This window comes from Tricharina praecox, assembly GCF_024521635.1.
Source record: "Tricharina praecox strain CBS 144465 chromosome Unknown BZA05scaffold_5, whole genome shotgun sequence".
Classification (NCBI taxonomy): Eukaryota; Fungi; Ascomycota; class Pezizomycetes; order Pezizales; family Pyronemataceae; genus Tricharina; species Tricharina praecox.
Window position 1 is genome coordinate 1,456,765 of NW_026250407.1, and position 16,184 is coordinate 1,472,948.

The 16,184-nt window shown below is 53.0% G+C and overlaps 2 protein-coding genes across 2 annotated transcripts; one reads left to right on the forward strand and one right to left on the reverse strand.

The window, feature by feature from the left end:
* Positions 1-1,858: 1,858 nt before the first annotated feature.
* On the forward strand, positions 1,859-3,641 carry BZA05DRAFT_434491 (uncharacterized protein; the record flags this gene model as incomplete). Its single annotated transcript, XM_051486324.1, has 8 exons — positions 1,859-1,897; positions 1,966-1,973; positions 2,024-2,103; positions 2,140-2,212; positions 2,372-2,391; positions 2,746-2,809; positions 3,006-3,010; positions 3,070-3,641. 8 exons carry the CDS (start codon positions 1,859-1,861, stop codon positions 3,213-3,215), a joined length of 435 nt encoding a protein of 144 aa, XP_051342290.1. The 3' UTR covers positions 3,216-3,641.
* A 9,662-nt stretch (positions 3,642-13,303) lies between these two features.
* BZA05DRAFT_390563 (uncharacterized protein) lies at positions 13,304-14,218 on the reverse strand. The gene is made up of 2 exons (XM_051482901.1): positions 14,197-14,218; positions 13,304-14,140 (listed from the first exon to the last, which is right to left on the reverse strand). The coding sequence occupies exons 1-2, from the start codon at positions 14,205-14,207 to the stop codon at positions 13,456-13,458; spliced, it is 696 nt and encodes a 231-aa protein (XP_051342291.1). The 5' UTR covers positions 14,208-14,218; the 3' UTR covers positions 13,304-13,455.
* Positions 14,219-16,184: the final 1,966 nt, after the last annotated feature.

Consider the following 16,184-nt stretch of genomic DNA (forward strand, 5'->3'; position numbering starts at 1 on the left):
AGGTCCTTTACTACTACTCGCCGCACTAGTCAACCCAACCCCACCTGGCTTTCAGCTCAAACCAAGGCTGACGAACACAGACAGGGGTGAAGGGGGGCATCCTGGAGGGCATCAAGGCAAAGCGATAGCGAACCGAGTCTCATCACCGTCACCACGACCACCAGCATCACCCTTCTCCCTCACCTAAGCCCAGTTGCCCACTCTCCAGGCCGCGCAAGTCCCGCCGCCTCGCGCGCGTCCGCGTCCACGCAAGCAATCCCCAGACGCGCATAAAACAAAACATATATACGAAACCCCCCACGGCCGCCCGCCCTCCAGCTGGAGCACACGGCAGGCAGTATTTTTCTTTCCCGGCAATCACGGCGAAGTATCAATTCATGTGGCCGGGAAACGAGGCACGTTTCTCAAATTCACTTTCGGCCCGGTTTGACGCTCGGTTCACCACTGGAAGAAATTCGGGTTGACGAGTAACACGCGGGCCGTAAAGGAAAAAGAGGAAAAAAGGGAAGGAAAGAGGGCGGGGGTGGCCGCATTTTATACTTGGCGGGGAAAGCGTGGAAAACCCTAAACCTTGGGCTGGCGGGGAAAATTGTTGGTTGACTAGCGCAAAGGCGAAGACATGGCTGGTCACTCGGTGATGGACGGTGCCGTCGATGAAGTATCACTCGGTTTGTTCTCCAGAGTCGGGACTGTGGTGCGTGAATTGGGGGGAGGGGCGCTGGCTCGCGCATTTGAAGTGCGAGATCACCGGGGCGAGAGGAGCCTCCTCAAAATCAATGCGCTCCTCCTCCCTACACCCTCCTCCACAACATCTCCTGATGAAGACGGAGGGCGGAGTAAGGACACAGGCGCATACATTTTCTTTTCCAAGCTCTATTTCCTTGGAGCGCTCTACATACCTAAGTGAGTATCTATCTTCGGGAAGGGTTAGCGCGTCAGGCGTCGGGCGTCGGGCAATGGGAGGCTGGAGCCCACAACGAGCCGCTGCGGATGGACCGAAGTGTACACGGTATTGCGTGATCGAAATAGGTCGCGGGCTATTAATGAGCAGACAAAGAAAAGGTTGAAATCTGTGGGGGTGAATGGAGACGAAGTACCTAGGGTTAATGGGGAGTAGTGGGGCACATTGACAGTGTGACAATAGGTACCGGTGTGTATGTACGGTGCAGACCCCTCCAATTCTAAGTCCTACATACCCAGGTAACCCGAACATCAATGCAAGTTGTAACCCTTGCAGTAGCTATTTGCGCCTACATACGCCGCACGGTGTAAACCTTCCAATTCCCATTCCCATTCCCAGTCCTATGTACGTAACCCGAACACCAACGAAAGTTACATACGAAACCCTTGCAGTGGCTATTTGCTCCCACATACGCCGTACGGTACAGATAACCCGAGCATCACCAAACCCCTGCAGTCGCTATTTACTCCTACATACGCCGTACGGTACAGACCCTCTAATTCCAAGTCCTGCATAATCCGAATATCAATGAAAGTTACGAAACCTTTGCAGTGGCTATTCATTCTACTCCACCCTTCCATTGCCTCTCGTATCCATCTACCAGGTAGTATGTAGGTGCGACCAGCCTAAGTCTACCATTCATACCTATTGTCGAAAAGAACGAGAGCGTTCATCTTCACCAGGTATCACAACCACAATCACAACCACAACCACAATCTTTTCGACCGTCCCAGATGCTCTCCGCCATCCACCCTCCCAAATACCGTCGCGTCCCTCCACAAACAAGCTCTTCAACGTCGTTGTAGTACCTATACCGAACATACCACGAATCTAGGGGGCTCACCGATCCCACGTGCACATGACAATGAGAAACACTAACAGAACGAGTGACATCCCATGAACCCCCGCACAAAACGAACGAAATCCCAAGCAGCGGTAAGTACAACGTACCATTCCATTCTGTTTTATACGAGCCGGTGTGGCCATACTAGATCATCCCTTAGATACTTGGGTGTGTAGTGACGGGAGAATGAATCGAGTGACATCTGTAAACCTAGGTAGGCTCAACTACTCGCTACTGGTTGCCATTTACTCTACTCCCACTGGCAATAGCGGTTACAAGAGCACCGTAGAGTCTAGATGTAAGATGCCAGAACGTGCTCGGGAGTGCACTCCAGCATTAACCATCAACCATAAACCACTAACCATTACCCATCACTCGCGCGTGGCGACCAGACACCCTCCGACTCGGTAAGGTCTGGGCGCCGAGCGATGTAGTTAGAGCCCATATCGGACATCGAACTCACAGTCACGGCCAGCAGTCGGGGCCAGCGGGGGTGGAGCCGGATGTTCCGCGTGCGTGTATACTGTAGCCACGGTCTATGTATGTACAATACATATCATACCCAGTCTCCAGATCGAATACTACAGTACGTAGAGTACGTCGGTACCCATGATGATTAAACAATAAACAATAAACAAAAACACACAACACAATACAACACGCCTTCAGTGTTCACTGGTCAGACCTCTGGCCGGCGGCGGGCTGGAGAGGCTGACTGTAGTCTGTAGTCTGTAGTCTGTAGGCAAATACATGCAGTATCTAGCAAAAACCCGGAGGAAGAAAGATATCTATAGTACCTACCGTAGCAACCCTTGGATTTGAAAAATACCCCGTATCAAGTTATCAACACGCCATTTTTCCGTGTTGATACCTGATCAACAGTGAATACCACTGGGCTACCGTGTTTACAAGTCAAGTCTGCTGGATTAACACAGTACAGTGTCGATTATCAGCTTTTGTGGTACAGTAGCCACGCCAGTGACGCCACGCCCCACCGGTGACTTGTAAGTTGTGAGGAATCCACCCCCTCCCCCCTCCCCCCTCCCCCCTCCCCCCTCCCCCCTCCCCCCTCCCCCGCAGGCCCGAAGCCGGTCCCTGTAGTGTACTAGGTAGTATGACTACCTAGTACATACACAGGCGCAGAAAATCTCACCTGCAGTGTGCCGTCCCGTGTTGCTATGTAACTTGCGTTGCAACTAGCACTGGTGGGTTGGAGGTTTCGTTTGCACGCGACCGAGCTTTGCTCTACTACTTTAAGCACCAGCGGGCGCGAGGCGAGGGCGAGACAGTTACGTCGGTGGTGGTGGTGGTGGTGGTGGTGGTGGTCGGTGGCGGTGGTGGTGGTGGTGGTCGGTGGCGGTGGTGGTGGTGGTGGTCGGTGGCGGTCGGATCGGGAACGGGAACGGATGAGGGGAAGAGAGAGGAAGGGAGGGGCAGCGGGCGGGCAGGCGGGACGGTACAGTGGGCGGGACGGTGAGACACTCACACTCACACCCCCCAGACACACGCAGACACACGCAGACGCACTCGCGGCGCCGAGCGGGAGCTCCGATTCGGTGCGTAGCGGAATATAATGTTTCCGGGAAGGAGGGGAAAGGGGGGGAGGGAGAGAGAGGGGGGGAGAGAGAGAGACAGTCCGGTGTGCACCGCGCACCGCGCACGGCCGCTGGATGTCTGGATGTCCGGAAAGCTTAACGCCGGATTCGGTGCGCGCTGGAAGCTGGACGTCGGACGTTGGTGCCGTTCCGCAGCCGTTCCGCGGTCCACGAAGCGAAGTGGGCTGGGGTGGGGTGCGGCGAGCGCGGCGGGGAGGTCTGTGTGGTTGTGTGTGTGTGTGCTCCGCATGGCCGTCAGCACGGCTGCCAGCCCGGGGCGGTGCTGGTGAGGCTGCTCAACATACACATACACATATTGTACAAAACTACACAAGGTACATACGAGTACACACAATGGAGTAGTGAGTGAGTGGTGACTCTACACGCCGCGCGAGAGGCTACAGAGGCAGGACATACCGGTATCCATCCCTCCCTCTCTCCACCACGTTCCCCCCTCCCCCCAGCCAGAGCTTGTGATCTAGAGGTTCGAACGATACCCTACCCACCTACCCCCGCTACACCGGCCAGCCCGCCGCTTCGGGAAGGAAATATGTAGCAGTTCGCAGTTCCCCACAGCTCGGCTGGCTACGGTCGTCACAGCTCTTTGCCTTTGCCTTTGCCTTTGCAGATAACCGTTTTGACGCGTGGCGAAGCGAGCACTCTCGTTGCAACTTGGCCGCTCGGAGGTTATAACTAGTGATGGGGGGCAGGTCTCTGGACTTTTTTTTCGCGAGCTGCTGTACTAGGTAGGTGGGTGCTAGTGCCTGGTAGGAGGTATGTATCATACGTATCAAAAACACGGAGATAACTACTCTACTGCGGGAGGTAGGCTGGCAGGCGGGCAGGCTGGCAGGCAAGTAGGTACTTGGGTATTTGCACACGTGCGTCCGTACATACACAGGTACATAGGCGGGTGGGTGGGTACTTACTCGGCCCCGGTTGACGGCCGCGGAAAAAGGGACGCTGAATGGATCATGGATGGATCTGGAGTGATCGTGGTCGGTGGTCGGTGCTTGGTGCTCGCTGCTCGGTGTTTGGTGCTCTGCAACCTCCATGGTTGTCTGCAGGCTGCGTACTGTATGGTACAAGCGAGGTGAGCAGGAGGAGGAGCTCTGGAGGAAAAGCGGTGTCGAGTGGACTAGGTATCGATTCTTCGCGGCAATGGGCTGAATGGTGAGTTGGATTACTATTGTTGCCGTTGTGACTACTGTTGCTATTATTACTACTGCTACTACTGTTACTACTACTGTTACTACTACTACTACCATTACTACTACTAATACCGTAACTACACACGTGTAGGCGCTGGCGGGAGAGATCTTGTTAGCTCGCAAGGCAAAGAAAGAAACCGCATCAAGCTCAAGAATCTCCGCCTCCTCGAACCCCGCGCCCTCTCCGATTACTCTCCACCCTGATCCTAGAGATCTCATCGACGCAGATTGAAAACAAAAATGTAACTAAATAAACGAAGAAAGAAAAAAGGAAGAAGCGATCACGCTTCCTTCCTTTCCATCGTTTCCTTCCTTTGTTCCTTCAAGCTTCGATCCACGAGCTTTTTCCAGCCATCTGCACCGAAGGAGTGACTATCCGAAAAGAAAATTTATATACGCCTGATATATACGAGAAGTATATATAAAACCAAAAACGTGGCAAATCCCCTTGCCGGCGAGTGCAGCAGAGCAACAAAGTACAGTACTTCAGTAGCATTACCCACTACCATACCAGCGCGCAAACCCAGCCGATGGGTATAGAGTATTTTACTCTACTCTACTCTTAGCGGAGTAGAGCGAGAGAGCGGGGTGGAAGCGGAGGGCGGAGAGCGGTGTATGGTGCATTGCTGCTGCATTGCTGCTGCTGCTATTCTACACAATTATCCAGGGGGCCTTCCAATATCGACATACATGCACTGCAGTTTACGGGCCCTGGTATCCCCGCCCCCGTCCCCCGTCCCCCACCCCCGGGCCCCCCGTCCTTCCTCGTTCCTCGTTCCTGGCAAGGTTCAGCCCTTCTTCAGTCCTGCTTTGCTTGCTTGCCTGTGTGCTCGCTGCAGGGCGTACATATACCTACATGTACATAAGTACACTTAGGTACAGTGCAAACAAAAGCGAGCGAAATCTTCGATATGCAGCTGGCGGTTGGTCGGTGGGGGCCCTGTCGGCTTGCCTTGTCTGTGTAGATATGTGACTGTGACTGCGACTGTCTGCACGGAATCGCTACATACGCTTGCTTGACGACGCAGGCCAGCCAGCTATGTAGTTAGCCAGACATCTCCATTACTACTACTACTATATACCCGCCCAATCCGACGTGCTCAATGGAGATACATACTCTACTAGTCGGTACGTATCAGGATTCGGCATTCAGCTGCACGTCGCTATGTATCAATCCGGTCAGGATCCGCGGTTGTGCAGTAGTCGTTGTCGGCGTGGTGGTGGTGGTGGTGGTGGTGGTGGTGGTGGCTTGTTCATATGGGAGCACTCGGTAGGAGATTCTCGAGTAGGTAGAGAGCTGTTGCGATTCTCGTTGAAAAGCCACCGTCTTTCGTCACTCACTCGTCTAAGATATTGCATATTTGCCATATTGGTAACATGCGTCTTGGGAATCGTGTTTATTCTCATAGATACTTGCTTCTGCTTCTGTCTGGTATGTCTACATAGCTGGTCAACTGCCGTGTTTTGTGAAGAATCAAGCAACTGAAAAACATCACACTCATACATATTCTCAACAATTGCAAGAGCGACTGAAAGAGAGAGAGAGAGAGAGTGTGTGTGTGTGTGTGTGTGTGTGTGTGTGTGTGCGCGAGCGCGCGAACGGCGGGACGGCGATTACATACCCGATTACTTATCATACAAACCACGAGTAATTGAACCTCCTCCTCCTCCTGCTAACCTTCTAGGTACTAGGCAACTAAGCAGTGTTCTCGAAGCGGAAGCAAGCAGATCCCAGGACGCTCATATGTATCCCGATTGGGAATGGACAGCGGCTGCTCCCCGAATGGGAGTACGTACCGATTTCCGGTACATACATAATGGGCGACCACCATAAGCCGGAGATGCCGTACCGTAGGGACTCAGCAGCAGCGTTCGCAGCAGCAGTCGAAAATTGTGATAGACTATGGTATGTACTCTAGACTAGGTATGCAGGTTGTTGGGAGACCTCGGCTCGATGGCAAGGACTGCATATAAGCAACAAGCGAGATACTACTCTATGGTACGTTCCTCTTGGCGGATGGAGTTGGGGGTATTCACATGTACACATGTACACTTACTTGGTTATCCTATCCGGCGGCGGCGGCGGGATTCTAGAAGCCCTGCAATAAGAGTTATGTAATGAGTAGAGTATCGGGAATCGGGATTCGGAGTTTTTGGAGGGAGTGGGGAAATGCAGCCAAGTATCCAAGTAGCCAAGTAAGTAGATCATATCGTACCTATCTCTAGATACTACAGAGTACCATCTCTTTTAGTTTGCTCGCTCGGAAGGACGACCAATCTTTCCTTCGTTCGAGATGGCAGTTAGTGTGGTTTTTTTATTTATCTCTGCGGGAGCTAGGACCAATTACGGCTGATCGGCACGCGCGGTTCGTTTCCGACGTTTTCCTCGGACGGCGGGGCGAGAAGAGAGAACAACTCCGACGTTGTATATGTGTGTGTAGAGTATGTACCTAGTTGGCCACGGATCACGGAAAATATATCCACCCTGCGCTTCCGCTGCTCGCGGTTGAAAGTTGAAACGAGTGTCGTCAAGGTTGTGGCCGAGGCACGCCGCACGTCCTCGTCCTCATCCTCGTCCAGCCTTATTTAACTACTAGTATTTGTTGCGGAGCTATGACCAGGTAGAGTAGAGTAGTTACTCATGACCCCCCCTTAATTGCCCTATTGCCCTAATTGCCCTAATTGCCCTATCGGCCTGCATTTTGATTTCGATTTCGATGGAAATCGTGTCCTGTCTGTCTTGTCTGGCCTGGCCTCCGTGTGGTCTGTGTGTGTGGGGAAGCCTTGTGTTCCCTTCGTTCCCGGGGGTAACGTTGTCGAAGATCCTCCGAGATTGAAAACGTACGATGCACATTACTATACATGGACATTGACGAATAGGCCAGTGAGCGGTGGGGGGGGGGGGGGGGGGGCGTTGGTCGTCCGGGTCGATTGTGGTGGGTAAGGTGGATCGATACCACGATACATACGGGAGTCGAGAAGTGGCGACGGTACGATAAACCGAACAACTCTGCACGATGACGGCGGCGGTGCGCACTGCGTGCATTCCCACAATCTACGAAACACCCCGCCGCCGACAGACTGCGAGGCGTGATTCGCTCCGACACCGTTGCGACGCACGCACGCCCACGCGAGACATGGACATGACATGACAGACAAAACCAAAGACAACTAAAGACAGACGACCAAAGACAAACCAAAGACAGACAGACATCGATAAACTCAAAACTCCAGGTCTCGCGTTTGCGATGTCGGAGGGATCACGGTACCGTCCAACTACATACTACATAGCACCGGTATGGTACATGGTACCTACGTAGGTAGCTGAAACCGGTCGAAAGATACAACTCGTGATGGTATCGTGCGTGCGTACGTGCGTGCGCATCCCCGACACTCACTCACTCAACGGCCCAGACCGGTCGGGCCGGGATTGCAACGTTATGTACCAGTACCACGCGCAAGGAATAGGTACATATGAGTGGGGCACGTTGCGGGGGGTTTCGTCCAGTCCAGCAACAGCAGCTGGACGGAGAGCGAGCGAGCGAGGCAGAAAAGAGGCCCGCAACCAGCAACCAGTATTGAACAAGCAATAAGCATTGAACAAGCAATAAGCATTGAACAAGCAGCGAGCATTGAACACGGAGCTGATTCCTTCCGTCCAGGGGGGGGGAAGAGCCTGGAGGTTCTCCCCAGACTCGCAGTCTTCCAGAACGAGGGCACATCTCCGACGAACCCAGTTGCCCAGAATCCCAGATGGATGGATGATGCGTATGTAAATAGTTATGCTCCGTGAGACGGACACAGATACAACGGACGCACGCACGCACTTCTTGTGGATCCGTTTCGACATATGTAGAGTACTCTATGTACAGTCTATACGCCCGCCGAGACGACCGCCGCGACGACTGAACGACCGACTGTCCGACTGACCGACTGACCGACTGACCGACCGAGCGATATGGAGCGGAGCCAGGAAGATGAAATCTTGCAGGACACCCGCCGTGCATGGCCTTTTCGTCTGAAAATCTCGCCGGCAGATCCTTGTGGAGCCTGCGGAGCGAACACGACTACTCTTTGATCGTATCCATCGCCGGGGGAAAGCCGCCCTTACGGGAAGTATCCACTGTATCGACTGTACATACCGTATATACTTTGCACGGCGGTAGGTACTCGTGGGACGCGTGTAACGAACGACCGCAATTAAAGCGGCGTCGGTTGACACCTCTCGAGTCTCGAGGGGAGAGGAGGACAGCCCGCTATGAATCTACATGCGAGGGAAAGCCAGCCAGCCTCGCACGTCCTCTTACCATATACACCATCCATCCATACATAGTAATACATACATCATAGTAGTAATAGTAATAGTAATAAACCACCATGATAAAAAAGATTGTACAGGGCCCATTCGTTTTACACCAAAAATGCCCCATTTTCATGCAACCTAGACCTAGCCTCCACCTGGTCGAAAAAAATCATCTCTTTCACAGAAGCGTTAGAATCACAAGCTTCTTCATTGACAGATACTTTGACGACTTTCATCGCGGATTGGGGCTGTCTCTGGTTTTTTTTCTCGATACGTTCAGGATGCTGTACCGGTGGTTGGGAAATGGCAATTTTTGGTGTAAAATGGGCCCCGTCTAATCCTTTTTGTCCTAGTACTTGGGTTACGTACGGACAACCGCAAGTAAAGCGCCACCGGTTCCGTGTTGACATTTCTCGAGGGAAAGCCAGCCTCGCACGTCCTCTTACCATATATGCCATACATACCATCCATACCATATAGGTGCCTAGACAGTCATAGTAGTAATGGTAGCAATAGTAATAGTAGTGATGGTGATGGTGACGGAGGTGGCGGCGGTTGAAATGCTACTCTACACAATGTCGCACACAGGAACAGGGCCAGAGGCTAATTCGAATATTCGAGGCTGCTGCAGCTACCGCATCCGGATGCCGTCTGCGGGGAAAGCCAGTCAAGTCAAGTCAGCCTTCAGCAGAAGTTAGAACTGGACCCCAAAGGCAGGCAAAGATGCGCTCTGGGATCCGGGATGCAGATTTGGTATTTGCTCTGCTTCACTTTACTCTAGGTAGTTTGTAGGGGGGGGGCGCTATGTGAGTGAGTGAAGGATCGCACCTGGTCGGACCGGAAGACGTGGGGAGGGAGAGGGAGAGGGGGATGGGGGGGAGCATCATGTGGCCAGTCCTTTCCTTAAGGCAGCGGCGGAGGAGCAAGGGTAACGAGATTGGGATGCAACATCGTTAACCTCCGGTGGTTTCACGGTTATCGTGGCTAACTACCAACTAGTACCATAGGAACACCAAACGATGATTCGGAAAGAAGCGTCTCGAAGAGTTCTGGGGTAGGTCTCTATTCCACTCTATACTGCACTCGTAGGAGAAGTAGAGCCGGTCGGATCGGTACTACAAAATGCCTGGGGAACATCAGGAGGGGCTTTTTCTTTTTCTTTCTCCGCTTCTTCCAGAAGTCGGGGATGCTTTATTTTTCCTTTCGCTTTGCCAATAGGGGAGACCGCTAGTCAGTCGGTTCGATTGTGGCTCTGGGTAGAGTACCGATATGTACCAGGAGCTGCCAATAAGTGGTGCCTCACCACCATTACGAATTATAAGCACTAGTACTAAGCCAGATACAATGAAATGAGTGAGTGGTTGTGACTAAGTTGTATGGGGGAAAGCCTGGTGAGGCAGCACTTACCCTTACACCCAAGTACTTACTAGAGTAGTATGTTTACTAGAGTAGTATGTATGATATGTATGATATTTATGCACTCTGTTCTGCACTGCTGCATCCTGCCAGACCAAACTGGAGATGTTATTTTTCGTCGCAGGGTTTCATTCGTTTTTTGATCATCTTTCTTGAGCACACCAACTACTATTTAGTCTGCTACTAACTAACACTCGAGTGGTTTCTTACTGCAGTACCAGAGATGCGGGAAGAGGGTGGTGAGACAGCGGCAAGCCCAGCCCAGCCCACGGAGCCCAGCCCACCTTCTCATCCGCGATTGGCTACATATGCGCGCAAGGCGTATAGAGTGACGGACCAAAGGTACTCTACATACAGATGTAAGCATATGTAAGTAACATGTAACTAATCGCTCCTTCACTTTTAGTTAACATGACGTCTCCGTCCGTAGAGTACTCTATGTAGTCTGTATCATATGTAGCGAGTTCCCTATCCATCTATCCATCTGTCTCACAATTGCTTTTTGTTTACTGAGAGTAGAGTACTTACTTTCTCCGGATTCACTTCCCACTTGTGAGCGGACTCTTGCCTCCGATCATATGTACCATCCCATTCCGTCCCATACTGATACGCACCGATAACTAACTACGGAGGAGCGGGAGATAGAGGGAGGGAGGGAGGGAGAGCTGCAAATCTGTCAGTTGGCCGTTGCGAACTTGGTGAAGAAGGCACGAAAGAAAGCGAAAAAAAAAAGCACGCATAATATCTCACACACACACACAAACGTCCACCGTTGAAAAGGAGTGCACGGGTGCAACAGCCAGCCAGACCCCGCGGATTGAATGGGGTCCGGGGATGCCGATACGGTGGATATTGACATCTTACTCACACCACAGCATACTACAGCACACCACAGCACAGCACACAACGGTGCGGCCGGTGCGGCCAGCTGTAATGCAAATGCAAATGGAAATGTAAAATGTGGATGTAAATGTGAATGTGCCTCAGCTTTCTCGGAGGTCTCACACAACGCAACTGACGTATTGTATTGTACATAGAGTACGCCGGTCGACCGACCTCACACTTCGGTTTACATACATACCGTATGGAAGAGGCGAATCGGCCAGACTTCTAGATGTACAGATTTGCTAACGGTATGCATACTGGTAATACGGGTGTGGATGGAGCGTGAGCGTGAGCATGTGGGACAGTGCAAGGTGGTGGTGGTCACGATGGTAATAGGTATTACGATTCTAGTTACCTCCTACCTACTACCTGGTAGTGAAAGGTAATCATCCAACATCGGGGGAATCTGGCCGATGCGTGTGAGTGTGTGTTGGTGGCTTTGAGACTTTGAGTCGTGCCCGCCCTCCCTCGTATGTAGTAGTTGTCTACCTCCGTACTATTGGCAGGCCCCATCTCGTCATTATCCCTCGCAAAGTTTCGCGATTTTTTTTTGTGAAAGTGGATGGATGTGGATGTATAGGATGTGGAAGTGGAAGTGGAAGTTGGATGTTTCCGACTTTTCCATCACTAGTTCACAACGCCGATGATATCAGATCATAGTTGCGTGCGAGCCAATCATCCATCGTGAGTCGTGAGTCGTGAGAGCAATAGCCACATCCAGACCGCCCCCCCCTTTCCCCCCCTCCCTCTATGTACCGTATCTTCGGCGGGGCCGCAGGGGGCGGGGCGGGGCGGGGGCGGGTGACGGCCATAGAGAATCGAGAATCGAGATGGCTACCGTACCAGACTCCTTACCCCCGCAACAGGCAAAGCCCGCACGCACGCAGGCAAGCGACACAGCGCGGCGCCTCCGACAGGCGGAGCAACCGTTCGTCGGCCGACAGCCAGCCAGCCAGCACTACGTCAGGATCTAGGTCGGCCATCTAATCGCGCGCTTCCCCTATGGTGGCCGGGGCAGCGCCGCAGCGGTGCAGCGGTGCAGCTTCGTACATACATACCGCTCCATCTGTTGCGGGGAAGACCGCATAGCGGCCCGATTCGACCATCGGGTGCGCAGCTGTTGATTGGTGAATGGCCGACTTGCGCAAACACCATAATGTACGATGTGAGGGGGGGCTAATGCGATCATCATCGTCATCGTCATCATTTGTCGTATTCGAGATCGAACGTCGGACGTTGAACGTCGGACGCGGTCGGTCAGTGGTCGCTGCCAAAATGGACAGGCGGGGCACGAATGGAATCAGCAGCGGCGGCCGCGGCGGGAACGCGGGACCGCCCGCTCCAAATGCGGTAGTCTACGCAGCGATCACTCGAAATTTCCGGTCGGGGGCTGGGCTGGGCTGGGCTGGTGGAAGAGGTGGTGGAGTTGGTGGTGGTGGTGGTGGTGGTGGTGGTGGTGGAGGTGGCGGTGGAGATGGAGGAGGAGGAGGAGGTGGTGGTGGTGATTTATGACAGAGGAGGCTTGCACTACTACTACCGTAGCAAGCTGCATATCCTCTTCGCTACACATCCTCTTCGATACAGAAATACATACGGATGGATGGATGAATTATTCTCTTCTCCAGGTTTCTACATAAATACGGTACTCCAGAGTGTGCATGCAAGAAGGTGTCGTCATACGTTGCTTGAAATTTGAAATTTGAGCCATGTTTTGTGGTAGTAGGTAGTGGTGATCACTGGTGGTGCTGATGATGGATTGAAGATTCTGCCAATCCGCAGACAAGAGCAGCTGTATCTACCCCTCCTACATGCCCCCCTCTCCCCCTCTCCCCCTCCCTCTCTCTCTCTCTCTCTCGCGAAAAAGTACGTGATGGCCCCGTGTACATTGTTCTGCGGCTACCCATCGACTCCACTCCGCTTGTTTTCTCACGAGTCGGTTGGGTTGGGTTGTGATACAAAGCTCACTGCCGTTCTGGGGAAGTCTATGCACACCCTCACTCTCTCACACACACACACACACACACACATAAAACACAAAACACAAAAGTTTCCGCGCCGCCGGGTGGGGTGGGGTGGGTTGGCTGGTGGTCACCTTTGAACGGGCCCGAGGTCTGGAGCTTGGTTTGGCTACCTATCATAGCCCGTGATCATTGATGGAGCTGGAGGAGAGACAGAAATAAAGCAATTTGACACAGTTCTAACTTCTGAGTACTAGAGTAGGGTAGAGTCTAGTAACTACTCTACAAATGATAGTCCGCACCGCAGTAGGGGGTCGGTAGTAAATGATGCAATTCTGAGTACCGTACCGATATGTACCAGTACTCTACATAGAGCAAGATACTACCCCCCTCCCCCAAGGCTCCAAGGCCTGTAAGAAAAAGTGCAGATCTAGAGGAGACCGCAGAATCTAGCGTGGTTATTGGGAAAAGAAAAGAAAAATGTACTCTGCCTACTCTGCCTACTCTACCAAGTACCACTCCTCCTCCTCCTCCTCCAGTCGCTGGCGCTTGCGCAGGTAACCTGTACATGATGGTACCTTGGCTCGCCATGTTCATGTGAAGACCACTGAAGGCTACTGGATGGTAGAATCTTGCGCTTGGGCTTGCCGAGAACTGTACTGGTATGTACTGGTACTTGTTCTCTACAAGGTCTCTGCAAGGCGGCTGCCGCTCGTGGGTCGCTGGTGGCCGAGTGTCGTGTGGGGGTCGACAGGTATGTGTGTAGGGAACTATGTACTGTGCTCGAAAGCGGGTAATTAGTGTAGTGTGTATAGTAGGATCTAAAGAATCCAAAGTCGGCTGTCCTGTCGCGGGGATGGATGAATCGAAATCGCAGTTGAGTAGAGTGGGTGGTATGGGATGCACGGAAAGAACTCGAACGGACAGGGACTTGCACAGAGGACTTGCACTGGCACTGGCACTGGCACTGGGGAAATCAATATCACTATGGGCTATGTAGATATCACTATTCCTGATACATACCTACAGTACATACGCGATGCAGACAACTTACGGCATGGCACGTACTCTACTTTGGGCACGTACTCTACTTATGCTGGGTAGGTTAGGTAGGAATGTGAATAGAGTAGGTTGGGTAGATGTGAGGATACTTCCATCCCTTGTTATTGCTCTCGCTTGCCTCGCGCGCACTCACTGCCCGCTAATTAGTTAATGACTGTGCACACACCAACGCTTGTCTGTCTGTCTGTCTGTCCGTCGAGTGTGTATGTGTATGTGTATGTGTATGTGTATGTGTATGTGTATGTGTATGTGTATGCGCTCTCCCAGAGTCTCTTGCTCTCTCTCTCTCTCTCTCTCGTCCGTCGATGCTGAAGTGACCCGGAGCGGGAATGGGAATGCGTGTCCTTGGAGATGGTACGGTACGGTGCCGATGTGTGGGAGAGAGGGGGGGGAGGGGGGGTTCGGAGGCATGGAGTGCGTAGTGTGTCGAGAGGGAGGGTCTTGTTGCTTCCTATTTAGGCGGCACCGAAGCCTCGGGATTTGGGATTTTGTTTGAGCGGCCGTGATACCTTCCCTCCTTCCTGTTCCCTTCCCTTCAGCCAGCCATGTAGCCCCCCCCTCCACCCCCCCTGTTGTGCAATTACCTACCAGCCAGCCAGTCCGACCAGCTTGCCTGCTTGCTTGCTCGGAACCCCCTGCGGAGAGGTAGGCAGGTAGTGCTGTACTCTACTTACTCACGCAGATAGATACATAGAGTATGCATAAGAGTAAGAGTAAGAAGTACTTGATTGTTACATGCATGCATTCGGGAAGAGTTAGACGAGGACGATGGCGATGGATATGTGTGTTGGTGAATAGATATCGATCCTGATCTCGCCGTGAGAACTCGATCGATCGAGTGGATGTTCACCATCGCCACCACCATCGACACCACCATCGCCGCCCCGCCGCCCCGCCGCCCCGCCGCCGTGTCCGGGCCGACTAATATACCGCGCGCATATCATCCAAGATTCCCTACTGCGGTGTTGTGGTGGCTGACACACCTACCCGAACGCCTCCAACCCTCCCTCCCTCCCTCCCTCCCATCCTCGCTCCGTAACCACTGACCCCAACCGCGGTATCTAACCTAATTCCACGCCGCCCGCCTACTCCCACCCATCCTACCCAGCGCTTGTCGGCAGAGTAATCCGCCCGCTTAGCACCGCCGGCTCTCCAAACGTTTACGGTATGTATGTCTTGCCAAACGCTAAACCGACCTCCGCATCAATCACGGCCACGGCCACGGTCACGGTCATGCCCGACAGTCGAACCCAACAGTCTAACTCTGCGGGCTATGCGGGCTGTGGAAAAGGGATGTAGGCATGTATGAAGCCTCAATCTCCGGAGCCCCTCGCTCCCACTCCTACTCTCACAATCCTACTCCCGCCGCCGCTTCGACAGACCTAGAAAGTAAAAATTTGCTTAGCTGTGGCTGTACTACCTGTACTTGGATACTGGGCGGAGATGATCACAGGCCCCGGGGCGCGGGGATGGAGGGGGGGTTCGGGGTTCGGAATGGGCTGGACTGGGCTGGGCTGGCAGTTGATACCGGCCGGCGGCCGGTGCGAGAAGTTAAAACGGCCATACCGGTATTGGCTGTTCGAGGATGCCGACGGGGTTGATACTTATCGATGCCAATGGCGTTTGCTGGTTTGAAGGACGTGGTTGGTCAATGGCTCAACGGTGAGTGATCCGACGGTCCGGAAGTAATGGTTCCAATGAGGACTCAGAAGGTCTCCTTCTTCTTTCCTTGCCCCCCACCCCCTCCCGCCCGCGCGCGAGACTGATAGGCGCGGGCCCATGTACGCACTCTGGGTAGGGATTTAGTTAATCCTACTTCTATAACCACTAGTAGTAATAGTAGTAGTATAGTTGGTTAGACGAACATTCCAGCTCTGCTACAAGTACATAGAGTAGTATGTAGAGACACCCTCGAAGCGTGAATTCCCATGATTCCTTGAAAGAGTTGG